This window comes from Phyllostomus hastatus, unplaced genomic scaffold, assembly GCF_019186645.2.
Source record: "Phyllostomus hastatus isolate PE091 unplaced genomic scaffold, TTU_PhHast_1.1 phas_contig_196, whole genome shotgun sequence".
Taxonomy (NCBI): Eukaryota; Metazoa; Chordata; class Mammalia; order Chiroptera; family Phyllostomidae; genus Phyllostomus; species Phyllostomus hastatus.
The window spans coordinates 901,702-928,813 of NW_025333709.1; the positions used below are offsets into that span (position 1 = coordinate 901,702).

Genomic DNA, 27,112 nt, shown 5'->3' on the forward strand with positions numbered 1-27,112 from the left:
GGTCCCCAGTAGGGGGTGCGCTGGAGGCAACTACACAGTGATGTTTCTCTCCCTTTCTCCCTCCCTTCTGCTCTCTCTAAAAATAAATAAAATCTGCCCTGGCTGGCGTAGCTCAGTGAATGGAGCGCGGGCTGGGAACCAAAGTGTCCCAGGTTCGATTCCCAGCCAGGGTACATTCCTGGGTTGCAGGCCATAACCCCCAGCAACCACACATTGATGTTTCTCTCTCTCTCTCTCTCTCCCTTCCCTCTCTAAAAATAAATAAATAAAATCTTAAAAATAAATAAAAATAAATAAAATCTTTAAAAAAATGAAATCCTTGTATTTGGCCGTATGACCGAAATGTCTGCAGGTTCATCACACGGTGCTTGGGATCTGCTGTGGACAACCAGGGGCGTGGAAGTGGGGGAGCTGCAGAGGAAGAAGGCTGGGCACGGTGGCAACCGCTGTGACCGGGTGACGGTGCCCTGCTGTCCTCCGGCACCCCTCTGACACCAGGTGTGTGGGCCTCCACGCCTCACCTCTCCAGTTCTCTGCGGGCACCAGCTGGGGCCCAACAACTCAGTCTGGTTCTGACGCCAAGTACCCAGAGCGGCTGCGGACCCCGCAGACCCAGGGCTCGGGCCCAGGAGTCTGCGCCCACGCCAGCTGCTTGTCCGAAGTCCAGGGCTTCCCGCACGTCCAACTGACCAGCTGTCACTCACCATGCTTCCAACTGCCATCGTCCCCCAAAAACTGCAGCGCTGTTCTCACAAAATCCTTAGCATTGTAACAGATGACAGGACAGCCACATTTCAGTATTCGAAACAGCAAGTTCCTGGAAGGTGAAAAGAAATTCACTGACTTGGACATGGGTGGACAATTCCAACCTTGGTGAAACACCGGTGCTGCCGCACTAACGGCGTGTCAGACCCTCTCCTCCTAAGGCTTTACACACATCAACGCAAAAGCCCCGTGAGGCAGGCAGTACTCATTCCCTGTGATTTACAGATGATGAAACTGAGACACAGAGAGGCCTAATGTTGAGGTCTCCCCTGGGCTGCCTCGGATGGCCGCAGCGGAGGTCGGAGGGGTCAGAGTCTACGGCTCTATTCTGAAGGCAGAGCCGATGGGATTCACGGAGTCTGGAGGTCGTACGTGAAAGAAAGACAGGCATTCAAGGCAATACCGAGGCGTTTGGCCTGAGCCCACGGTGGGCCGAGCTGCCGTGAGCTAGAATGACGAGGGCGGCAGAGGGCAGGCTTCAGGGAAGACGGGGGGCCGGTTCTGCACGCACTAAGGCTGGAGTGACTGTCAGGTGTCCGAGTGGAATGTCGGGCAGGCCACTTACAGCCAGGATTCAGAAAAGGCCGTCCGGGCACAGGGCTGTCCTCCGCAGCACAGACCGGACTGTTCTTCCCAAGTGACAGAAAAGGAGGGCCATGGGGCTCTCGGGAGCGTAGTGCTGTGTCTGTCACGGTCCCATTCTCACCCAAAAGGATCGCGTGCGAGTGCCTGGCATAGGTTTCTGACTGCCAGGGCAGCCGTCCCGAAGCCACCCCCTGTGCAGACCTGCTGCCAGCCAGCAACATGCTCCCAGAGAAGCAGCCCCAGGAGGCCCGCCCCCCTGCCCCCCCACCCGTGGGGGCCCCTCGCTCAGACAGCCCGGGTGCTCAAGCAGCCCCGCTTTCCCTCCCCAGGCCCCGACTCCCACTCTCAGGCCCTAAATCAGCCAACAGAGGGTGAACCCTGGAAGCCCGGGGCGTCCCTCCACCTCCCTCCCCCTACACAGCAGCCTCTCTGGGTGGCCTGGTGGCACGCTGCGCACCCTCCGGAACCTACGAATAACACGGGCGCTTGCTGAAGCGTGTGCTGTGACCACAGTGAGCACCGCGGGAGCCGGTCCAGCCGCACGGTGGCCTCTGTGGGGACACATCTCTGAGGCCCCCTCCGGGTAACACAGGCTGCGGAGAGGGCCGCAGACGCTCCCAGCAGAGAGCAGCACGGTCCGTAGGCTGGGAGCCACACAAACACAGCGGGACCTAAGCCCCCACCCAGGGCCCAGGGAGACGGTGCTGGAGGAAGGGACAGGACCAGGCCCACCTACCCACCCTGAGCCTCCCAGGACTCCTCATGGGGCAGCTAACTGCACCTGCACCCCAAGGGCCAGGCACACAGGAAGCGGGTGCCCCCGGCCAGGGTGGAAGCCCCAGACGGCTGACGCCACCAGCAAAGAAACAGTGAGGGGCGCAGGCTGCACCCCACGAGAGGGCCTCTCGCGATTGAGCGAGGCGGGGAGACGGGGGCACCCTGCCTGGGCCAACATTCTCTGAGGTGCCCCTCCGGAGGACAGGTCCAGGCAAGCCCTGTCTCACCTACTGTGGCTGAATGAGGCTCGGTGGCGCTGGGGACAGTCCCTGTGTGAAGGCAGTGAGAACCTGCCTTTCCGACACCGTCACGGAGTTACCCAGTGTGACGGGGAAAACCACATGGGCCTCTGGCGTGGCGTGGGCTCTCGGGCTGGGGAGGGTGCTTCTCCCACCAGCTGCTTGCTAAGGCGGGATGCGAGCCCTGGGGCAGGTCCCCACGGACACTCTCTGGGGGAGAGGACCGGGGTCTAGAGGCTCCTGTCACTCAGGTCCACTGTACTGTCGCAGGCCCACCTGAAACACCTAAACGTTTACATACAATCGAAGCCTGGGAAACTCTACACTGGGCTAGATCAGGCGGGTAAGCAGATTTTAAGGTAAGGAGTGAACACGGCTTACCTGGCAAACGGGCTGTGAGCCTCTGGCTCCTGGCCCCAGACAGAAGAGCGCTCCGTTTTTATGTAGATGCACCGGTCCCCGGGGGAGAAGCCTCCCTCCGGACCCTGGCCAGCGGCCACGGCAGCCGGAAGACCACGGCCTCCTCCTGCTCGGCTCTGCAGCAACAGGGCGACGACCCCTTTAACGGACGGGGCCGGAGCCTGCGGACACACAGGGAGCTGAGGTCTCAGTGATGAGCACAGTGGCTTACTTGAGACAGGGCTGTCGGGTTCGTAATTCGGAAGGGAGACAGGGCCTCAAATTACACGTGTAAGTGAACAGCTCTTTAATCACCATCAAGGCCAGACACCAAGCCAATGACCTTGCTCTCCAAATCTGTTCTCCTTCCTGTCCAACGGCATAACAGAGGTCTCAGCCAGTGTGATGCAACAGGGAAAAATAAAATAAAATAAAAGGCAATAAAATAAATCAGAAAGGAAGAATTACACTGTCTCTATTTACAGATGACACAAATGTCTGCATACCAAACCCAAAGGAATTGACAAAAAATCAGCGAGGTTGCAGGATACAAGATTAAAACACTGAACCTAATTGTATTCCTATACACTAGCAATAAACATGTAAAAATAAACTTGTTTAAAAAAACAAATTACCATTGTTAATAACTACTTCACAAAACACAATACTTAGAAATCAACAAAATAGGCACAGGATGTGAATGCTGAAAACGACACAATATGGTGAAACAAATCAGAGGAGACCTAAACACTAACTGAGAGGCATACCGTGCTCAAGGACTACAAGGAAAGAGTAAGACGCTAGAAGGGGAATCGCATTACTTCGAAACAAAGCAAGTTAAAAGACAGTGGAGTAACATCTTCTAGTTACTGAAAGAAAAAAAAGTATCATAATTTTTTAGCCAGCAAAACTGTCTTTAAAAAAAATCAAAGATAAAGCAAGATTTGTATTCTACACTAAAAACTACAAAATACTGTTAAAAGAAATTGAAATTTTAAATGGATGAAAGGATACCCCCATTCACTGATCAGAAAACTCAAACCTGTTAAGATAGCAAACCTCCCAAAATTAATCTATAGACTCAACGCCGTTTGTATGAAAAACCACCTTGGATGTTCACAGAAATTGACAAATTGACCCTAAACTCTGTATGGAAATGCGAAGGAGCCGGAATAGCCTGTACAACCTTGAAAAGACAGACAGAGCAGGAGGACTCATACTTCCTGATTTCAAAACTTACCACCACGAAGCTGCAGTAATCGGGACAGTGCGGTACTGGCATGAGGATGTACAATTAGATCAATGGAAAGACCTGAATGTCCAAAAATAAACCCTTACATTTTATAGTCAGTTGATGTTTAGTAAAAGTGTCAAAAAAAAATTCAATGGGGAAAGAAGAGTCTTTTCAACCAAGAGTGTTTGGAAAACTAGATACGCACATGCAAAAGGGTGGATCTACGCCTGTCTCGCTCCATACACAAACCCTAACTCAAAACGGCCCTGGCTGGTGTGGCTCCGTGGACTGAGCACCAGCCTGCAAGCCAAAGGGTCGCCTCTTCCATTCCCAGTCAGGGCTCGTGCCTGGGTTGCGGGTCAGGTCTCCTGTTGGGGGTGCGCAAGGGGCAACCACACACTGATGTTTCTCCTCCTCTCTTTCCCCCTCCCTTCCCCTCTCTCTAAAAATAAATAAATAAAATCTTTTTAAAAACTTAACTCAAAATGGGTCTTAGATTTAAAGGTAAGAGCTTTAACTACCAACTCTGGAGAAAACAAGAGTAAATCATCATGAATAAATCATCATGAACTGGGATGGCAAAGCATTCTTACATATAGCAACAAAAGTGTAGGCAATACAATGTAAAAATTTGATAGAGTTCATTAAACTTAAAAAAATGTTGTGCTTCAAAAGACACTATCAAGAAACCAAGAAGAGAAGCCACAGAGTCGGACAACGGCAAACCACGTCCCCGACAACAGACTCGTATCTGAGCACATAAAGAGCCCTTACAGATCCAAGACAAAACACAAACAGCCCAACTTAAACATAAGCGAGAGGTCTGAACACGCATTTTACCGAAGAAGGTATGCAAACGACTAATCAGCACATAAGACGACGCCCACTGCCGTCACTTTTTAGGGAAATCCAACTTAAAGCCACGGTGAACTCGTCACACCTGCCCAGATGGCTGAGACACAGAAGACAGCAAGAGCGGGCAAGGAGATGGTGATCGGGGGGCTCCTGCACATTGCTGGTGGGGTGCACAGCGCCACAACCACTCTGGAAAATATTTTGGCACTTTCTTAAAAAAACATTATAAATTATACATTATCAATATCTTACTTTTGTGGGAGAAGGGAAGGCTTAAAATCTTATTTCTAGCTCTCCCATCAAAATCAGACGCTAAGAAAATGGGTTTCTTTTATGGTGCCAGAAACGCAGAACAAACAAAAACCACACTGTTTACGCACCTGGTCAGATCTTAGCTGGGTTGAACCATCCTTATACAGCAGAGTTACCACCACAGCTGCTGCCTGTCTGAGCATGCCAATCAGCTGGCTTTTCTCCAAATCATCCAAATACCTGGTGTCACAAAAGTGGTCTCTGAATGCTCTCGAGTCCCCCGAGTTTGGGGAGACTTCCACCTTGTCAGCATCTCCCGGTGCTTCCTGTTCAGTGGTTTTCTCTGGTGAATTATTACATGTAATACGTTTTCTTTTAAGATTCATGCTTTCTTCATTTTCATTATTCATATGTTTTTTAAGGAAGTATTTTCTTTTATGTTCCATTTTCTGTAGAACGGAAGCCTCTCGGTTATGCTGGGGCATCAGACAACTGGCAGGAGCCACTGAGCTGATGTTCTGCTGTTGGTCCGTGGGCAGCTGCTCGGTCAGTCTGCTGGTGGTGGGCCGAGGAGAGAGTCTGATGGAAGCCCCTGGTGTCTGGCTCGTGAGAGAACTATGACGCTACAGAAAAGCAGAAAGTATTTCATGAGCATATAGCCTCGTAAGACAGAGGTCTAGAAACCAGACTGATTTCTGGCAAGTCATCTAAAACAAAGTAGAACACAGCTGCGTACGATCTAGATCCAGCTTTCTAACGAAGTTACACCGTGCCTTCGAGGGCAGTCGCCTTCTCCGCCCAGGCAGGAGCGCCCACGGGAATCGTGGGCGGGGCGGAGCTCCAGGGTGCAGCCACACCCTGCGCTGGAGTCTGCGAGTGGGGAGACGCTGTGGGCGGAGTCGGGTGCGGAGGCGCAGAAGACGGAGGTTACCAACTTCCAAATCAAGGCCATGATAGAGAAAGTGAAATCACTGCAACTATTTGATACGTGAATCTACCCACTAAGTGGTTTGTTTTTTTTTAATCCGAAATGTGTTTATCGGGTCGGTTCCCCACGCGTCTTGACTCGGGTGCTCTGAGTGCGGCCTCCTCCCGAAGCAGCGCCCTTCCGTCTGCCTTGCGGTGCCCCCTGCGGGCTGCCAGGGCACGGCGGGGCGGCCCGCACGCGAGACCCCCGTGCGCGCAGGGCTGCGGACGGGGGTGGTTCTACCGCATCCTGGGCCCTCCGCATCCGTGAGGCAGGAGCTGGCGCTCTGACCAGGTGCTGCCGCTTGTGCTTCTTCTTCCGTCCGGAGAGGGGCGCAGGAGGTCCTTAGCGAGAGGCGTGTTGCCGTGGGGCGGCCCCCGGACAGGCCGGGACTTCTCCAAAACGGGGCCCAGCAGGAATGCGCTTTCTGTCCCAGTCTAACAGCATGCACGTTTCACCCGCGGGATCACAGAGTAACCAAGGGGGGAATCGTGTCTACCCATTTCATGACAGGATTCACTTGCCTAAAACATTATCTTTAATATGTATCTTTCAAATTTTATGATACAGGTATGTTGGGGTTTTTTAAAGATTTATTTATTTTTAGACAGATGGGAAAGGAAGGAGAGAGGGAGAGAAACACTGATTGGTTGCCTCTCGCACGCCCCCAACTGGGGACCTGGCCCACAACTTAGGCCTGTGCCCAGACTGGGAATTGAACCGGCGACTTTTCAGTTTGCTGTATGATGCCCAAACCACTGAGCGACACCAGCCAGGGCCACTGATGATGTTCTGAACAACTGTTTCCTCACAAACAGTAGTTTTAAATAATTTTGAGAGAAAATGTTTTAACACATGGTCATTGGGTCATAGAAAATTTTAATATATACTCATTTTATCGCAGAGAAATACCATATGGTCTTCAAGAGAAGACTTTCAAGTATAAAATTGTATTACATTAAAAATTCTGTGGAGGTGTATGGAAGAAAAGGAGTTCATGGAGAAAAGGAAAGTATGAAAATTCGGATTGTTGAAGAATGTCTGGCTGAAGTACTTTTTAAAGGGACGATCGTGGATATCAAGCTACCAGAGCACAGTGTGCATTTAGGTTTTAGTGGCTGTGCTCTAGACGATGACACTACAGTTTCCATTGATGTCGACGCGTCTCAGAGCTTCTGACGACTTTCGTCTCACCTCTTCCACGCTGGCAAAACATTTCCCTTCGAGGTCTTTTCTCATACAGGGGGAAAAAAAAGTCATCCAGGGTGAGATCTGGTGAACAGGGAGGACGAGGCATGGGGATCATGCCGTTTTGGGCCAAAAACTGCTGAACACGCAGCGCAGTGTGGGCAGGTGTGCTCATAGATCACCCATCATGAAGTGGGCAAATGCATGGAGAGTCTTCAAAACACCTTTCTGAAGCCAAACGCAGCCTCTCACAACAACACCAGCTGGTACACTGCTTCAGATGGGTTCGTAGAACACTCATCCAGCAGGAGAAGGTTGTTACAAGGGGACCACCCTCCAAAAGACAATTCCAGTTTTCTTGGCGGTCCCCCTCGTACAAGGCCTTTGGTGATGCGACCTTGTCTCTCTCTCCTCTTGAGCCCAAATCACGCGACTCAATCTGTTGTGAATTTTATATCCTTTCCCTTATGAATATCTCTTTATGCCCACTGTCCAGAAGTTCCAAGCTCCCTTCCCTTAGCCCCCAAACTCCACTCTCCAAAGGGTAACCATCTCCTAACTATCCTTTAGACCCCAACTCAGGTATACATTTCACATTAAAAGAGAGACATCCCAGGCTCCTCCCCCTACCACCCAGAAAAGGCGAACTGAAGCCACACAGAGGGGGCTGAGATGTCTCTCCCACTGTTCCCAGAGCCCTCAGGCTGACTTCCATCACGGCAGCACGCAGCTCGCTGCATGGTAGGGACCCTCTGTACGTCGTCTTCCTCTCCCCCCACGTGAATCTGACCAACAGCCTCGGGAGAACAATAACTCCCCCTCCCCCCCCACACACACTTTTTAACACAGTATCAACAGGGCCTGGCATACAGCACACACTTAATGAGTCTTTGTTGAACAAATGCAGGCTGTTTAGAATTTTCACAGCTGCAAGCATTTACCTTTTCCCCCAGTGCCTGATTCTTCCCATCGTGAAGCGGTCCTGAACGCTCAACACTGGATTTGTTCACCACTTCTGCAGCTTTTAAAACACAGAAAAGGAACCTGAGACACTAAGGAAACACTGATATCTAAGTCATACAACGAGTGAACATTGAAAACGGCCTCCACAATGGTGCTATTTACCCACTGTTTACTTACTTAAAACAACATAATTCACAGCTGAGCTGCCTAGTGCCATTGTAACAGACACTTATGTAAAGCATCCTCAAACCAACTGGAGGCAGATCTGTGTAATCATGAAATGCTCATTCAAGATTACTACCTGGTGTTTATAGTTGAATACTTGATTCCGAAAACCCTTGTAAGAAACCTTATAAATATCAAAGGTTTGAGGAAATTCTTAGGCTGAATACTACTACCATAGAACAGTTAAAAGAGATTCAGTAAAACATCATTAATACGAACTTGTGATTTAAATTCGGCCCTCATCGTGGTCAGCTGGGGCTGAGTAGCAAGTGCTGGGGTCTGGACCCCGCCCCCGCCGGCAGGACCCAGGAGTGTGTGCTCCCCACCACAGTGGCTGCCCACGGCGCTGTGCCTTCCCTCTGCAGATGTGGGAACACCCAGGAAATGCAAGCGCAGGGGGACCTTGCTCTGACGGGAAAAAGTTACCCTTAGCGTAACTTCAACAAGAAAGGTACAGGGCACCGGTGATCAAAACTTAGAACCTTCTGAAACGGCAGGACACAAGGCCCACACAAACGGGAAGACCCAGCGCTGGGATGTACACAATGCGTTTAATTCCCCCAAACACAGACTCAGTGCAGCCCACCTAGAGACCATGCAGGGCTTTTAACTGAAGAAATAATTTCAAAATACATATCAAACGTTCACTGTCTGAACACAGATAAGAAGAGTTTAAAAAAAGTAAGAGACTTGTCTATGTGGATTATCAGAAGACACTAGGAAGCCACTGCAATCAAATCCACACGGTATTTGGATAGGAAGAGAAGAAAAGATCTCTAGGTCAAAAGAGACAATCCAGAAACTGACCCCGAGACTTAGGAGACTTTCATAGGGACAGTACAACTAGCACAACTGCTAACAGAAAACAGTCCACTGGGAAAATTGCTAGGGACAAAAATGACTGAGAGTTAATACCTGTATTCTATAACAAGCCTTGCACATTGTCAAAAAAAAAAAAGACAAATAACTCAATAGAAAAATGAGCGAAACGTAGGAAGCGGCAACACACAACAGAGCGACTGGGAAAGGCACATGTGGCACACTGTGTGACGCTCACACGCGCTAGCAGCCGGGCAAATGAAAACTAAGTGTAACTGCAGGTGGACGGGGATAGGCCGTCTCGCATTCCCGGCAGGACTGTGCGGAGGACTGCGAGTCCTCACTCGGTGTCGCCAGTAGGTTCTGCGGCTTTAGACGTGTGACAGAGCCACCTGTACCCTGGCCTAGCTGCTGCGACAGAGAAGGGTTAAGCTCCTGTGGCACTTCATCCAAGGGACAACAGGAGGACATCGTCTGAGGTCCTGCTGTAGTCAGAACCTTTCTGCAGAGCAACTGTCAACACTTACTAAAATTGAAAACACATGCCTCCCCTGTGGGAGCTGGGGGCGAGACGGGATGATACCATGGGAGTGCAGCTGGGCCTCCTGGTGCCACTGATGTTCTGTTTCTGGGTCTGGGAGAGGGTGGCAGGGCGTTCAGTTTACGGGGCTATAAACTTGGATATATGTGCTCTGTGTGTGTGTAACCTCAATAAAAACAATCTGATTTAAAATACATAAATCATGTAACCAAACAACCTCACTCCGGGCTATCTGGTTCATAGAACTATGTGTAACAGTAAATAGGTTTAAATCAGGGGTGTCGAACTCATGTCCACCGGAGGCCACATCGACCTGACCGTTGCCTTCAAACGGCCGGAATAATCTTAGGACTGTATGAATGTCACTACCCTTAACGGTCAAGGAGTTGGAGTGGCGTCCGGCCCTTTGAAGGCCACCGCGAGGCTGACGTGGCCCCCGGTGGAAATGAGTTTGGCACCCCTGGTTGAAATCCAGCACTGATGGCAGTACTGCTTTACGGCAAAGCACTAAAAACAAAGCACACGCCAATCAGGAAGGAAGTCGATGAATAAATCACGTAACGTCCATGCTGTGAAGCAGGCAGCCACTGAAAGAGTGACTTAGAGCCGTATCGGATGACCTGAAGATGCAGAAATCGGTGAAAACACGATCCCATTTTTTGATCGGTGACCAAACCTCCCCACTGGTGCACACGAGTGTGTTGTGCACTGGTGCACACGAGTGTGTTGTGCACGCACAATGGCACGGTCCTTGCCCCGGCGGCCGTCTAGGAGACGGGGGTCTGTGTTCGGAACAGGCACCGGGCAGCGCTCTCAGGGTCGACGTCTGCAGGTGAGTGAGGGGAGGAGGACGGTGCCACGATGCTGCCACTACACAGGTCCGTCCGCAGCTGACGTGGCCCTGCAGAGCTGTCCCACTGGGTCCAGGGCGCGGGGCCTCGGCACCCAGCACCCGCCGGCCACTGGGTGGGCTGCTCCAAGGACGGCAGTGTGCCCTTGCGCCGAGCAGCTGTCTGCAGAGGAGGTGAGCCAGGAGGCTGCGTGTCAGCAGCTCGCCAGCGAGGCCCCCAGCCCCTGGGGGATACATGGTTCCCACCCTAACGGGCGGGCGAGCTGGGGGGATGGACATCGGGCACCCGCTACCGTCCTGCCCTGCAGCTCACTGCCTGCTGCTCCCTGCCACCTGCTTCCAGTGCGTTTTGGAGCAGCTACTTCAGGACTCGGGGTGGCCTCCTGCCTGGAGAAAACTTTAGAAAAACAACGGCACAAGCAGCTGGTCTCAAAGTTGCAAATGATACGTCTTCCTTCTTAATGACCCACCTAAGGTCTCCTCACGCTGCCTGAGCACCTCTGTTGGTCCAGGTAGCTCCCTGAGGGAGTGGCCAAACCCTCACCCCTGAGAGATGTGAGCCCCTGATCACTACACCCTTCTCAGCCATGGCTGATGTGTGTGCTGCGAAATTTGGGCAGGGGACCAAGAGGTGACCGATCACATCACCTCGGTGCCAAGTACACGCTTTCCTGCCCCCCTATGCAACAGCAGCCCTAACTGACAATGACCAGGAGGCTCACTGGAGCCAGATGGAGATGACGTACCTTGCCTGCCAGTCTCCTCGCATAAAGAACTTGAACTGACTGGGCAGCTGGAGCTTGGAACTGAATGGTGCCCTTCCTGTGCCCCCGGGGGGCTGCCCCTCCGGGAGTCAGGACCACCTGCAGAGCCCAGAGTGCTGGTAAACAGGGCCACTCCCACCTCTACCTTTGGGTCCCAGGCCCTGTAATTACACACACGGGGACACTACCCTGGGTGGTCACTGACGTGCAGTGCACACTGCACCCTGGAGGGTCCTGGTGCGTCGCTGCAGGGCGTTCCCCCCAAGGCCAGCGCTGAGCTGCCTCTGCTGCAGCCCACCCCACCGCTCCCTCGGGCTGGCATTTATGGGTGTGTGGCTGTGAGGGAGTGTGGGGTCCCACGGTCCCACGCCCACTGAAGCTCCTCTGCTGTAAAGTGGGTCCCCATGCATAACATGATGCTAAGCGGGATTCCGTGTCAGTGGAGCAAACGTTCTATGAGCCCTGGGCAACAGCTCAGGCAGGCCCCGCAAACCACACCTGGAACCCGTGTCCATGCGAGTCAAGGTCCACCTCTGCACCCCCGGGGACACGAGGGGCTCAGGGCTGTCCACTTGCCAGCAAGAGCCTGACCGCTCTCCTCACAGGGTGGCACCACTGGGGACTCGGCGTTTGGTCTGTGTTGGAAGGAAGGCTGGACATTCAGCGACGCAGCAGCCAGTCAGCCACACTGCTGGGCCCTGGCAGCCTCCACCCCGGCCTGCGGCTACTCCTTTAAAGAGCCCGGGGTGCCAGGACCCGGACAGCAGGTGACAGGCTGGGGGACATCCGCTGGCCAAGTCTAAGTCTGTTCCTTCCTTCGGCACTCTACCTGAGTTGCTCCCTGTGTCTGCTAATACCATAATCTTAGACTCCTCTTTACTCCGTGGTAGCTAATCTCTTACTGGTTAAAAAGCTTTAAAGTTCCCTGTTCCAATTGCTGTGCTTTTCTGTTCCCTGACTGACCCAGGCATGCACTCACACAGCCCCTTGGCCGGCCCAGGTCCTCTCCACTGGCTTATGCAGATGTCACGGCCAGGAGGGAGGAGATGGCAGCTTCTCAGGGAGCATGCGTACTTCTTCAAGACAGAAGCCTCTTGTGAGTGGGGTGGGGCACTAGCTCTTAACAGAGGAGCAGCCACTTTTGCAGGTGCCACAGGTATCTGGGATTCAAGGTTTGAATGCACCAATGCACATCTCAGGGTCTGGCCCCTCTTCCCGCCCAAGGCCCCAGCCTTGATGGAGCACACCTGCCGGGGCTGAGGAGGAATCCGACTCTCCGGAGCTCGGCCAAGTCTCGAGACTGTAAGTGCTGGCCTGTGGCTGCAGGTGGTCTCTTTTTAGGCTGTCAGGGAAGCCCTGGGGTTCCCACCGTCAGCCTGTACTTGCTAAGTAACCACTCTCAGCACACTGTCTTCTCTGCAGTACTGTCCCAGCAGCCCGGGCAACAGCTTCCGCTGGTACAGACCAACCACCTCTAGTGACGACTTTAACTGCACTGCTGCCGCTCGGGTCCCCAGTACAACTGTGATGAAGCCATCCGTGCCGGCCGGCCTGAGGGAAGCCAAACCCCACACCACCGCAGCTGCGCTCTCAGGCCGCTTCCTGCGCCGACTGGAGCAGAGCAGGCTCCCTGGGAACCAGACCCAGCTGTGCTGCAGGAAGTTTACCTCGGGGTGGGGGGTGGGGGGCAGAGCAAGTTAAAGCACCCAGAACACTTCACAGTCAAGTTCTCTAAACGGAGCTGCAATGAATCAAATGCACTAATTCCACTGCAATGCACGCAATGTGGAAGCATTGCATTGTGATGATGAAAGAAGTATTTCAGCAGAACCTTGAAAGACATTGATTTCACTCCACTCTGAGTGGAGGTGGGAAAAAAAGGGTAAGCAGAAAGTTGGAAAATGCCACAGGTTCGGAAGTTACAGTCACATCGGAAGGGGGCACAAAGAGGGAAAGGGGGGCAGCACCAGAGGGTAAAGGGCAGGCGGGGCCAGGCAGGAGGAAGAGGGGCTGTTCCCGCAGACAAACCCTGCAGCAAGCAAAGACAGAGCTCAGCTCCATGGAGCCAAGACCAAAGTGGCAACAAACTGAAGGCAAATAACAATTCGGAAACGACTGCCAGGCCCAGGGGGAGAGCAGGCAGCTCTGTGCAGCTAAGACCCAGCGCCTGGAATGTGAAAAATGCCGTCTTCACCTCTAAGCTCTACCAAGTTAAATAAAGAACCTGAAAAATGTATACTAGCAAACGTACTTGATCTCCACAGGTACTCAAGACAAAACACAGATATACGCTAGTATGTGCTTTAGTCACACGAATAATCCTACCCGAGTACCCGGTCAGCTGACAACCTTGGAATCACCCTGAAAACCACTCCCCCAGCATTTATTTACCAAGGTGTTCAGTGGCATTACCGGACAACAAAATGACAAAGAAAATCCAACTCAGATGAACCCCATTCTGAACCTAGTTTAAAGGTGCCCGAGTTAGGGTAGAAAGCTGAACTGCGAGTCACAGAAGACCCAGCAACACAGTAAGATACAACAGCTAAGAGAACAGAAGTTTCTTTCTCTTGGGTTGCCGTGAGTGGCCCCAGATGGTGGTGCAGCTGTTCCGTGAAGTCCCTCTGGAACCCGGGTTCCTTCCAGGACACTGTTCCCCGATCCTCGAGGACGCGGCTATCATGTGCGGGGCAGGAAAGGAGGCACTTCAGGTGGCAACTGGAGGGCGGGCAAGAGGCGGCCAGCTAGGAGGCGAGCGGGAGGTTTCCAGGCTGCCCTGGAAACGGCACGCACACGTCACTGATGGGGACCTGCCGCCTGGCCACACACCCCTGACTGCAAGAAGACTGAGCCTTGTGGTCTGTGGGTCTCACAAAAGCGAAGGACACTCTGGTGGTGCGGCAAACTCGGCCACAAAGGCCTAAGGAGCAACACAAGGTGCCCGTGACTAGGAAGTGAGGAGTGGTTGCATAAAAAGTCAGGACAGTGGTCCCTGCAGAGCAGGGAGAGGGTCATCAGTGAGAAGGGAATTCTGAGGTGCTGGCAGTGTAAGCAAGCGGCAGTGACATGTGTGCCCTCTTTATATAAATCCGTTAAGGTGTGGTTTCAGTTTCTGCATCTTTTTTTTTTTCCCCCCAGCAAAGGGTCTTTAAATAAAAGATCAGTCTTGCAAGAAGCTCATACAGTCCAATCCTTACTCGGATACCTATCTCCAGATACTTTGCTTGGTCTAGCGTATCACAAAAGTAGAGCCCACAGTGACCTATTAATGTTTGGTTTTACTTTAGTGTTTGTAAAAGCAAATATTGGTAGTTTATTTCCGATGATTTCTGAGTTCAAGTTTGATATTTATTTGGTATGAAATGGGCAGCGCATGACAAGACCCAGGAATCACTCTGAAGTCCAGCGTCACTCACCAGTAACCACTAGCAATCCGACTTTAAATCAAATGTCTATGAAATAATGAAACTGGCGGGACTCAGTGGCAGACAGACTCTCTGAGACGGTCTCATGACCCATGCCTCCTGGTGCTCACGCCCTGGTACACTGCTTCCCGAGTGTAGGTGGGACTTGTCGACTCGGTTCTAAACAACAGGAAGCAGCCCAGGTAGGAGGATGTTTGTGATGATGCCACCTAACACTTCGATGCCAGTCTTGCTAGGGACGTACTCTTGCTGCCCCTGATGAAGCGCTGCCTACAGCCAGAACCCCGTAGAAAGGAACCGAATTCTGCCAAGGACTTGTGAGCATGCAAACGAATGCCCCTCCGTGTGAGCCTCGGCCGACACTCTGGCTCCGGCTGCACCCGCTCTGCCGCCCGGCAGAGGCCACGTGAAGCTCGGCCCAGACTCCCGAACCCGAGAAACAGAGACAACCGTTGTTTCGAGTCACTAAGCTTGCAGCAATGCTGTTATGTAATAGAAAACACAGAATCCTTGCGAAAATCCACGATTTTTCCAAACCCAAAATACCTGACAAAAAGTAAAACCTCATCTTGTCCCATCATCTTCTCCATAAACTTTGGGTTTTCACAGGGTATTTTGAGAACACGATGAGAGGTCACGAGCTGGGCCGACTGCCACAAATGCATCTCACCGGACACCACGTAGCTACCAAAGGCATTTCATTGCTGCAGGTGCCTAAGGGCAGTGCACTTCCACCTGTCAAGCGAACACTGCTTGTATTTTAAAAATCAAGTATGCAGAATACAGGAGAAAGCTCTTTGACGTTTAAATGTCTATTTTTCCCTACTATTCCCCCCACCAGCGTCATTCCCCCTAACACACCAAGTATGCAGTCCGCACCCAAAAATTCTCACCAGTTCCTTGATTAGTGACGTCTACGAGACACACAAGCAACAGATGCCTGGACGTGAACAGGCTGAAACGTCGAGTGCCCCCACACCCTAACGAAGAAACTGCATTCATAACAGCATTTGCACTCTCAGTACTCTCAATTATTTCATCTCAATATAATTCATTCTACCTCACCCGCTTACAACTTACTCTGGAAAAAGAAAGAAATTATTGGCCCCGACTTACAAATTTAAAGTAAAAACTACTTTGCTATTTTTTTTTAAGGAGGTGGGAACATTTCAGCCCACTTGTGAGCATGTCACGCCATGAACACGTACACACTGGACACGCCCATGTCTGCCCCGTGGGAGTTTACGCACTTCTCTGCAGTACAGTACGTATTATAAAGACACTTCCCCAGGCCACCACACACAACACACAACAGGCAGGTATGGTCTCCTTCAGGGTCTGTGGGCGACCAGTTCCAGGACCCCCAGGACTACCGAACCCTGCAGACGCTCCAGTTTCTTACATAAAATGGCGCAGTGTTTAGGCACACGCCACACTGGCATACAGGCGACAGCAGGGCATGCCTACACTTCATTTACGTGGACTCTGCATCCTGCTGGGGGCATGGCAAAGTCATGTTTTGCTTTTTTCCAGAACATTCCAGGATTTTCCCATTTGGACCTGCAGCTGGTGGGACCTGCAGATGTGAGACCCACGGATACGGAGGGCCGGCTGTGCCGGGTACAGGTTCGGCGAGAGCTAAGGCTGAAGCAACGAGCACTGTCAAGGAGGCCCTCTCTTTCAAGGTTCAACAGCTGGTGGATTCTAAAGGAATGTCTGACAGAAATGCCTGGAGGGAGAAAGAGGGTGTTACATTTTAAAGCAGCTAAGGGCCATGAGAACACACAAGTTTAGCGAGCAGACCCTCGGTCATCACTAGTGAGAGGAGAGTGAGGGGAAGCCGGGCTCTGTTTGTGGGCAGGAGCTTCAACACACAACCCGAGTTCCATAGGCTAATTTTGCTACAGTTCATTTTCAAACCTCAGTCTTAGGAATTCTTAACATCAAAGTAACAAAAGGTTCATAAAAATTACTCACTCTTTTCATTCTCTCTCCAATTCACAGACTCCACTAAATTGCCTGAATGCAGAGCAGACATAATCTTCTGAGCAACACTGGAGAGTGGTATCTGACAGAGATCAAAGCCTACAAACGCCTCATAATTTTCCATTTTCATAAAATCCTAAATGTAAGATAAACATAATACCTATATATTAATTTTGAGACTTCAAAATAAGATACAGTTTGAAATCTTTTTATGTACTGAGACTTTCATAAAAAATTACTGTATTCACCACCACGAGGAATAAATTTTCCCTGTAACACATTGCATAGCAAGAAGAAAGCAATGGTTAGAGGCTCATTTAGGGTATTACAATAAACAAGTAACAAAGTAAAACACATTTTTTAGTTACCCAATTTTGAAGCAAGTGATTTACTCAAACACCACCTGAGGTTTGAAACAGCTGTTATCATCTGCTAGCACACAGATTTACTAACAAAATTATTTTTAGCTGACTTGCATGACACACCACCTGACGTCTTTTCACTGACACTGCTCAGCGATACTGGCCCTGGGGCTGGGCAGGTGAAGGTCTGGAAGAAACAGTACAAATCATCAAGTAGTTGGTCAGACATCTCACATATTTGTCCCTAAACAGAATTTGCTCTTAGGCAAGAAACCAGGTGACACCTTTTTTTCCATATTACTTAAGAAAAAATTTAATTTATTGCAAGGTAGAATAAGGGAAAAAAGGAACAAAAAACTGAGGAGCTAATAGCAGAACTTAGATAAAATTCTTTTAAACATTTTTTTTTGAGAATCATCGATTAGTTGATTCTTGCACGCCCCGGACTGAGAACCTGGCCCGCAACTCAGGCACGTGCCCTGACTGGGAATTGAAACAGCAACCTTTTGGTTCGCGGGCCTGGGCTCAACCCACTGAACTATACAAGCTTGGCTAGACAAAATTTTTGCTACAAAATTTTAAGACTTCATAAACTTTTAAATAATGTACAAACACTAACTGGCAAAACATCTTTGCTCAATGGATTGAAAAAATTATCAGTGCTCATCTGTCACCTACACATACCCATTTTGATAGTGATAGTTGAAAAATTCCATAAAGATCACCTATAATACAGTTTTTAGATGTGAAGGGCAGGTAATATATTCTTGGAGCAAGAATATTCTTGCTGTATCTTTTCTCTATAAAGCTTACATGGTATATAACACAGGCCACGTATAAATCAGGCAATAAAGCATTTAATGTAATAACTGATAAATTATTTTATACCAACTCTTAAAATGATTTCTGTGCCCCAGCTGGTGTAGCTCAGCGGACTCAACACCAGCCTGCAAACCAAAGGGTCGCTGGTTTGATTCCTGGTCAGGGCACATGCCTGGGTTGCAGGCCAGGTCCCCAGTAGGGGGTACACAAGAGGCAACCACACATTGATGTTTCTCTCCCTTTCTCCCTGCCTTCCTTTCTCTAGAAATAAAATCTTTAAAAAATAAAAGAATGTTTACTATACTTAAGAAAAATGATCTCTAACTGTCCAAATACTACACTTGTGTCCCAACTACTATAGTCAACGTTTAAGTATTTTTGCACCAAAGAAACTGATTAGAATAGCATTATGCATCCCTTGAGCAACCACTTCAATGGAATTTTGAAATTTCATTTGAAAGTGTAAGCCACATTGAAATCAAATAACTGCTGAAATGTCTTACAAAAAATTTAGGACCTCAGACCCAGCCTGTAAAAGGAACAATGGCAAACAGAGACTTGACATTTGTTGTGGCGTAAGTAAGAACATTACGAGTCTCAAAGTCTACAAAAGAAAATTACGAGAATACAGATAGAGTAGCAGAATTTTATTTTACAGTCAAATATAGACTTGGCTATTCCATATAATAAAGTCTACAGCTTTAACAATGTTGATTCAAAGGACTATGAAATTTTAAAATACTTAACAGCAAAAAATTCCTATTTCTAAAAAAAAAAAAGAAATTAGTAGAGGTACAAGTCTATTTAAAAATATTTGCATTCTACAATATAGTAGGAACCCACGCCCCCAGTCCACAGGGAATTCATTCTAAGACCCCTAGTGGATGCCCAAAACCACAGAGAACCCTACAGATGCATTTTCACTTGAAGAACTTCACGGCTTCTCTTCACCATATCCAAATTGCCAGCACCACTGGTCTTGCACTTCGGGGCCATCGTTAAGTAAATTAAGGGCGACTTGGACACAAGCACCAAGACACTGCAACAGCTGATCTGGTAACCAAGACAGCTACTAAGTGACTAACGCACAGGCAGCACACGGTGTGAAAACGCTGGATAAAAGGATGATTCACGTCCAGGACTGGATGGAGCAGGTCTCACACTATCCAGAATGGCGCACAATTCAGAACTTGTAAGTTGTTTACTTCTGGAATTTTCCATTTAATCTTTTCAGACCATGGTTGACTGCAGGTAAATGAAATAGCAGAAAGCAAACCTGGAGATAAGGGGGCTGCTGCTGTAATGCTTTTTCCCTACGTGTAAAAAAGTCACCAGGTCCAAGTGCCACCAAGCAAATGTTCAAGTCATAGAAAGCGCGGGTGGTGCTCTGAATGTAAGCGTTATATAAAGAAGAAAACAAGTTGATGTAAATCTTGAACTCATTAAATATTCCACTGATCTCAAGTTTTTAAAATTTTAGTAGTGTTTATTAGCTACATTCTCCTCCTAATGTGTAAAATATTAAACACTTGTAGTAAAGATTCAGTTTTTAGTAATTTTCAATCTTTGAGACCAACGGCCTTAATCTTTGATTGGTTTTCTAAATTCTCAACGATATTTTTCAGATAATCTTCATCTTTTAAGAAATATACATATAATTCTCTTTCCACTTGAAGCAGTTTATTAGATGCCAAAATTTTTCTCTTTGTCTTCACATCGGCAAGAGTATCAGTAAGAAGATGATTTAGCTTATTCAGTTGAGACTCAACTTGATGAAATTGCTCTGTTAACTCCTAAAAGGAAAATAAAAATTGCTTTTAATGCAAGAGCTCTATTTGTAACACTAATTATAAATCTCAAATGTAATTTACATGAAAATATAAATGATATTCCCAGTCACAAAATTTTATAAAACAATTATCTATTGAATCAAGACAAAAATCAGTAAAACGAGTTTTAAAAACCTGATCACAGCTACCACTTCACACCTATTTGGATGGCTATTACATATTACATATTTTTAAAAAGGAAAATGAAAGTGTGTGCAAGGACAGGGAGAAACTGGAACCCCTGTGCATGGGAATGTAAAAAGGTGCAGCAGCTGTGGAAACGTTTGACAGTTTCTCAAAAGAGTTAAACATGGAATTACTATGTGATACTGCAGTTCTACTCCGAGGTATTTCCCCAAGAGAAATGAAAGCAGGGACTCAGATACTTGTGCACCAATGTCCACAGCAGCATTTCCCCCATATGGATGAAACTTAAGGACACTATGCTGAGATGAGCCGAACACAAAAGAATATTCTGTAACTCCCTTTAATGAAGTACCTAGAGTAAACAAATGCAGAGACAGAAAAATGGAATACAGGTTATCAGGGCTGGGAAGGAGGAGGAGTGGGGGTTGAAGGAGATGGAAAAGTTATGGAAATGTATACATAGTGGTCATGGTTGTCAATGTACTTAACACCACTGAAATGTACACTTAAAAATGGCTAGAGCTGTAATTTTTACATTCTGTATATTTACCACAAATAAGTAAAGAATGAAAAATTTTTGCTTACCAGAATTTTAAAAATCATTAAAAAAAAAGACAACTACTCACAAGCCTTCCTGTTTCAAGGAAAGGTAGGCTAGTTATTCAGATCAATCCTCCAACAGGAAAAAAATGTAAAAGGCAAAGTATTTTAAAAATCAAACAAAAGCTTTCTGCCCTGGCTGGTGTGGCTCAGGGGACTGAGAGCTGGCCTGCAAACCAAAGGGTCACTGGTTTGATTCCCACTCAGGGCGCATGCCTGAATCCGGGGCTAGAGCAGGTCCCCAGTGGGGGGTGCGTGAGAGCCAACCACACACTGGTGTTTCTCTTCCTCTCTTTCCCCCTCCCTTCCCTACTCTCCAAAAATAAATAAATAGAATCTTTAAAAATAACAATGATAATAATAAAATCCTAAAAGAAGCCAGAAACAAAAGAACTATAAAAAGACAAAAGACAAGCCACAAATAGGGAATATGTACATGCGCGCGTGCACACACACACACACACACACACACACACACACACACATATATAAAAATAACAAAGGATTGGCATTTAAAATAGATTAGTATCCCCTACAAATGATTTTTTAACGGACCTAAAACAAGCAAAGGAGATGAACAAGCAATTTTCAGAAAAAGATGAATGGCCAGTAAACAACTGAAAGGGAGCAAAACCTCCCTTTTAATCAGAAAAATGCACATTACAACACCAGTGGGATGCTATTTTGTAACCACAGATTGAGAGAAGTGTTAAATCAGACAATGCTATGTGATGAAAAGGACACGGACAAACAGCATCTGTTAGACAATGCCGGTACAATGCGGCTCAACTACTCTGGAAAACAATTTGATGAACACTGTGACAGTGCACCTATGATCCGGCAATTCCATTTGTGAGAGAGAGTAAGAATGAGTGTGTATGTGTGCATACACATGAATGTGCAACTATGGGACATGCAACAGGACTATCCATGGCAGTGTGATCTACAATAACGAAAACTGGAAATAACACAAATGTCAACAGAACAGATAATTAAATCATGGGGTTTCATACAATGGAATATTAAATATATAAAAGAGAAAGCCATAAATGAGCTACAGCTTTGCATACATCTACACAGATGAATCCCAGTATCATTAAAAAACAAACAAGTTACTGAAGAGCGCATACAAAAATAATATGCATATAAAGTTCAAAAATATACAAGACAAAACAATATATAGTCTAGGAATAGATAAACGTAATAAAACTATAAATAAAAGCAAGAAAATGATAAAATTGAGCATAGTATTTGCTCCTTGAAAGGAGGGGAATGCTCTTAGGAGGAGCACGCTATCACTAAGTGTACACAGTATTTTAACAATACCATGCCAATACTCTATTTGCTAAGAGGTGAAAAAAATACAAGAGTGGTTTCATTACTTTTTTAAATTCTTAGCACTAGCATTACATTTTCTTGTATGTCTGAAATACTTTATAAATTTTGAAAACTGTGCACACTATCAAAACTGCCTGAGGAGTATATTTATATGTGAAAAAGGTCGACATTTTTTTTTACTGTGGCAAGTACCCACCTGATCACTAAGCAACAGCTGGTTTCTTCCTTGATACAAAATATCACAAAGCAAGTCCACATCATTATTCAGTTTGGACAGAAAGAAAGAATGTTCTTGAGCAGATACTGCCAGCTGGTCTTGTACTAAAGAAACATCATGTTTTAATTTCTCAGCCACTTCCTCCAGGTTTTTATGGGTTATAAACAATTCCTTTTTCTTATTCTCTCCTTCTAAAAGTTGATACAACCTAAAATGTGAAAATAAAAATTAGAGGGAAAAAATCCTCAAATCAGTAGTTTTCAAAATTATAATCCACTGCATTGGGGCATCTTTGTGCACAGCTAACAACTTAAAAATATTAATCTGCCTGCTGTTAAGCCAAGTAACTAAAAACACTGCAACGAAAATACTCTCCCTAGAAAAATATATACTCAAATTATTGTATCTGAAGCCCCAGTTTTCCTATATAAAAAATAAAATTCTTCTTTAACTGCCATTAACCTACTTCAGACAATGGACATTTCAGAGATACCTCCAGGGAAAACACTTCTTCCACAGAACACACCTAAGTTCTGGCTGTTCTGGGAGACGGAGGTCAGGTCAACCTGAGACTTAATTTTCACGTTACTATCTACCTATGTTAAAGGACTATTGTTGATTTAAAAGAGATAATTTGAAAATATAAAAAATGTAAAATGTGTAAAAAGTAAACAATAAAGAGCTACATAAACAGAAACCGCAGCCCTATCTATGTCTCGTTTCCTTCAACAACAACAGAGGATCAGATGATTTTCCTCTGGCCCTGGAGAAAAATGAGGAGCAGGATCCAGACTTTTGAGGCCTCTGACTAGTTTAGCCCACCAGTTTCAGCACCCCCACACCATCAAACTGCTTCAGACATCCAGGAAAGGTAGGGAGCTAGCACTCATTCTCACCGACTCAGTTGCCTAGACACAGAACTGGAGTCCTCCCTCTACTGCCACCTTCTCCGAAGGTAGTCACCTACTGTGCACCACCCTGTGTTCAAACTTCCTGCGGTGGTTAAACTCCTGCCCTAAATTTAAAGTGAGACATCTCAATAATGGTGTTCAAGGTGAGTAGGACCTGGTGTGTAGTCACGCCTCTGACCCAATCCTCTCAGCTCTACAGAAGCTACTTCCACATTTAACATAAATGGTAAAGGGAACAAAAAAATTAAAAGGAAAAAAAAAAAGGCACATAAAAGTGGGAGAATAAAAAGGCCAAAAATGGAGTGCAAAGAATTTTTTAACCTTCCCTAATTTCAGTTCAAACTAGTATCCTACAAAAGGAAAACCACCACTCAGCACTGAAACAATGACGCGCACCTGTGAGCAGAATGATCCTTGGTGTCGATGGTATTCCTGGGGTTTCCCTGCTGAGATACTGATGGGTCAGCTAGCACTTCTAATCGCCGGTGGAGTACCGTGTTACTTTGACTCAGTTCTTGAACCAGGTTTTCAAGTTGCCGATGTATGTCCCGATGCTTTCTCAACTCAATTTCATACGATAACTGCAGAAGTTCAAAAGATGCCTTTTGCTTTATCAACTGATTTAAAACGAACTCTTGTCTTGCTGTATAATAATCTTGCTTGGCAATCTGTAGATCAAAATCTCCCTTTACAACGGGCATGTTCAGTAACTGGGCATTCTCTTTTATCACAGCAGGCAAGGTGCTCTCTTTTATATGAGTGATCTGTTCTTCAAGTTTCAGAATATGACTGCTCAAGCTAGAAATTTTAGCTTCCAAATCCTCTTTTCCAAGAGCCTACATAAAGAAAGCAATGACATTTCACACTGTATGTATGCAGTTCAAAGTTTTAAAACTAGTTTCACTTTCCATTTTAGGTTAACAGATACCGTGCTCAATAAAAAAAATAAACAACTTCCTATTAGCAAAAGCCAAAGTCACAGGAAAGGTGCGGACCGAGTCCAGGGTAGAGCCCACACGAACTGCTAAACTGGAACACGAGTGCCGCCACACACACACAGTCCTGGCCGCCAAACACAGGGAGCTTGTCACACTGGCCCCGATCAATAAAAACCATCAGCACACTACTCGATGACTGCGAATGCATGCTATTTAATTTCGTTTTCAAAATTAAAATAATCTCAGTAGCTGTTCTGCCAATTCTGTCCGCTGCTTTTGGCAATTCTGGAGAATGACAGCACTGCAGACGTCATTGCTCCGAAGTCCGCCAGCTGGAAGTGCCCAGCTTGTTACTGGTACTCGGTTCCAGACAGCCCCGCGCTCGCTCGGCCAGCCAGGGCTCAGACGGTCCAGAGGCACGCTCTCCAGGACAGCACTCGGGCACCTGCAGCACACCCACCCGCGGGCCCCCGGAGCCAGGGCCCAGGGCGCCGCGCCGCTCGGAGCACACGCCGCAGCGGACAGAGCCCAGCACTAAGGTCCCCCGCGCAGGCAGAGGGCACTCCCGCGTCGGCGCCAACCCGAACCCGAACCCCAGCACAGAGCACTGCCGTTTCAAGTCAGGGAAGCGACGCGGCGGGGACCGCTTCTGCGCCCCACTAGTCGGAGGGTCCGCCCGCAGGAAACGCGGACACACGCGGACACACGCCCGACCACGCACTGGCCCTACAGACAGGGCGCGTCCCCGGGGCTGACGCGCGTCCCCGGGGCTGACGGTCGCGGTGGGAGCCCGGCCCGCGCCCGCACTCGCCCGCACTCACCTGGGCCGCGGGGCGGCGAAGGGCGTCCTCCGCCCACTCGATCCGCGCCTCCAAGCTCCGGTTGCTGGCCCTCAGGTGCACCGCCTGGTGCTGCGCGCAGACGAACGCCAGCCGCAGCCGCGCCATCTCCAGCCGCCTCGCCTCCACGGCCTCCGGGCTGGCGCTCAGGGCCGCGGCCCGAGGGTCCACGAGCTGGAAGTTCTCCTCGTTGGAGCTCTCCACGACCTCCCGCGCGCCCGGGAAGAACTGGGTCTTGGTGTACCGGGCCAGCGCCGCGGTGCTCTGCTCCTCCCGGCCCAGGTACTTCTCCGGGGAGCACTGGTACAGGAACACCGGCGGGCCCGCCCCCGCCCCCGCGCCCGCGGGCGCCCCGAGGAACGCCGCGAGCTGGGCGACCGCGTCCGCGGCGGCCCGCAGCGCGCCCCCCACCTCCCCGCTCACGGAGCGCAGAGCCCCGCGACCCCGCCTCAGCGCCTTGGCGGCCGCCGCCTCCTCGGCGCCCAGCCGCGCCGACGCGTGCCCGGCCGCCGCCGCCAGCAGCCGCCGCTGGTCCCGCCGCCGCAGCCGCAGGCTCCTCAGTTCCCGCAGGGCGCGCAGCTCGCGCTCCAGCGCCTCCACCTCCGCGTCGCGCGGCGCGGGCGCCCGCGGGGCCGCGCAGGTGCGCAGCGCCTCCTCCAGCGCCGCGCCCTCCAGCACCGGCCGGCCCGCGCCGCGCAGGCGGCCGAAGGCCTGCAGCTCCGCCTCGGACAGCACGTTGCGCTCGCTCACGCTGCCGCAGAACCAGCGCAGGAAGGGCTCGCCGCCGCCGGCCTCGAACAGCCAGTCGAAGTCCTCCGCGTGCAGCGACTCGGCCTCGGGGTAGCCGATCCTCCTCAGCGTCTCCACGAAGTCTCTCCCGCAGCTCATGGCCGCGCGCCGGCGGGCTGCCGTCCCGACCCCAGACCCACGCGAGACCCCCTGCGCGCCCCGTGCACGGGGGGGGGGCTTTCTAGGGCCCGCGGCGACCTCTCCTAGGCGAGAAAGACACGGGCGTCAGGCGGCGCGCCAGCGGGGCGGCGGCCGGCGCGGAGGGCCCCGGCGGAGGCGGAGAGCAGCAGCAGCAGCAGCACGAGCCGCGAGGAGAACCCCTCCCGAAAGAGGGGGACCCCGTCTCCCGAGAGCCGAGGCGGCCCGCGACGCCGCAGAGCAGCGGCCCCGCCCCGGGAGGGCGCGGACGCCGGCGCTGCGAGGCGGCTGAGGACGGGCGCTGTCGGCCCGCCGTCCACTCGGGACCCGCCGGCCCCGGGACCGAGCCGTCACGAAGCAAAACACCCCCCGAGGGGCCCGCGGCGGCGGCGCCCCGCCCGGCTGCAGCGCGGAGCCCTCCGGGCGGGTCCTCGGCTCACGGCGAGTGCGCATGCTCGCACGGCGCGCCCGCCAACGCCGCCGCCTCGCGCGAAACACAAACCGCGCAGCCCCGTCAGGGCGGACGGGCTGGCTCTGCGAAGCTCCGCGTCCCCACCGCGCCTCGGGCCCGCGGGGGCCGGGCTTCCCGACCCGCAGGCTCTGGCTGAGCCGTGCGGGCGCTCCTCGCGCTGCTGGAAGGAGCCCCCCAGGGGCGCCCGGAAAAAGAGGGGGCAGCGGGGGGTCGCCGCCGCTCCTACAGCTGCGCGCCGCCCAGAATTGCGAGGCCGGCGCCGCTCACCTCAGCGAGTCCCGCTCGCGCTCCCTCAGCGACCGCCGTCCGCGCCGCGCGCTCCGCGCCTCGCACTGCCTCACGGGAGCGCGTCACCGCGCGTGCGCAGAGGACCCAGTCGGGGCTACAAGGCGACAGTCTGTGCTCCGCCGCAGAGGGCGGGCGACGACTCTCAAGGCCAGAGCTGATTGGCTTTCTGCTTTCGGGGCGTGGCCGCGGCGGAGGCGGGGCCGCAGCGCGCATTGGGCGGAAGAAGAAGTCATTGGGAAGTTCGGCCTCTCGCTCCCGGCTCGGGCGTGGAGTCCTTGCACCCCGTCGACGCGTGCCCTTCCTGGACCACGGACCCCTCCGTTCGTTCAGCTCCTTGCACTTTCGCACTCAAACTCCCGCACCCTAATGACAGGCTTTTACAGGACGGCTCGGCTGTCAGCCGCGCGGACAGAGCCAGCCCTTCGGCTCGCCACGTGACTCGGCAGCCCTGACTCAGCGCCGGTCTCCGGTCCTAGCGGTGCCGAAGGGGCGCTTCCTGGGAGAGGTGGAGGGAGTGAGCAGATCGTGGGTCTGAAGCCATCGGAGCACTGCTGGGTGGTCTGTTTTATTACTCGCTTTACAGTCTCT

The 27,112-nt window shown here is 50.3% G+C and overlaps 2 protein-coding genes across 2 annotated transcripts in view; both read right to left on the reverse strand.

The window, feature by feature from the left end:
• Positions 1 to 26,522, reverse strand: part of POLN (DNA polymerase nu) — an 87,950-nt gene extending 61,428 nt beyond the window's left edge. The window contains exons 1-6 of the mRNA XM_045834588.1: positions 26,504 to 26,522; positions 16,826 to 16,970; positions 8,203 to 8,282; positions 5,235 to 5,729; positions 2,748 to 2,947; positions 705 to 817 (exon numbers count right to left, since the gene is read on the reverse strand). Of these exons, the coding sequence (XP_045690544.1) occupies positions 705 to 817; positions 2,748 to 2,947; positions 5,235 to 5,729; positions 8,203 to 8,282; positions 16,826 to 16,964 (1,027 nt within the window). The 5' untranslated portion in view covers positions 16,965 to 16,970; positions 26,504 to 26,522. The remainder of the gene's footprint in view (positions 1 to 704; positions 818 to 2,747; positions 2,948 to 5,234; positions 5,730 to 8,202; positions 8,283 to 16,825; positions 16,971 to 26,503) is intronic.
• HAUS3 (HAUS augmin like complex subunit 3) lies at positions 18,651 to 26,602 on the reverse strand. The gene is made up of 5 exons (XM_045834589.1): positions 26,504 to 26,602; positions 24,820 to 25,829; positions 23,457 to 23,896; positions 22,129 to 22,357; positions 18,651 to 19,811 (listed from the first exon to the last, which is right to left on the reverse strand). Exons 2-5 carry the CDS (start codon positions 25,723 to 25,725, stop codon positions 19,578 to 19,580), a joined length of 1,809 nt encoding a protein of 602 aa, XP_045690545.1. The 5' UTR covers positions 25,726 to 25,829; positions 26,504 to 26,602; the 3' UTR covers positions 18,651 to 19,577.
• Between the last annotated feature and the right edge of the window lie 510 nt (positions 26,603 to 27,112).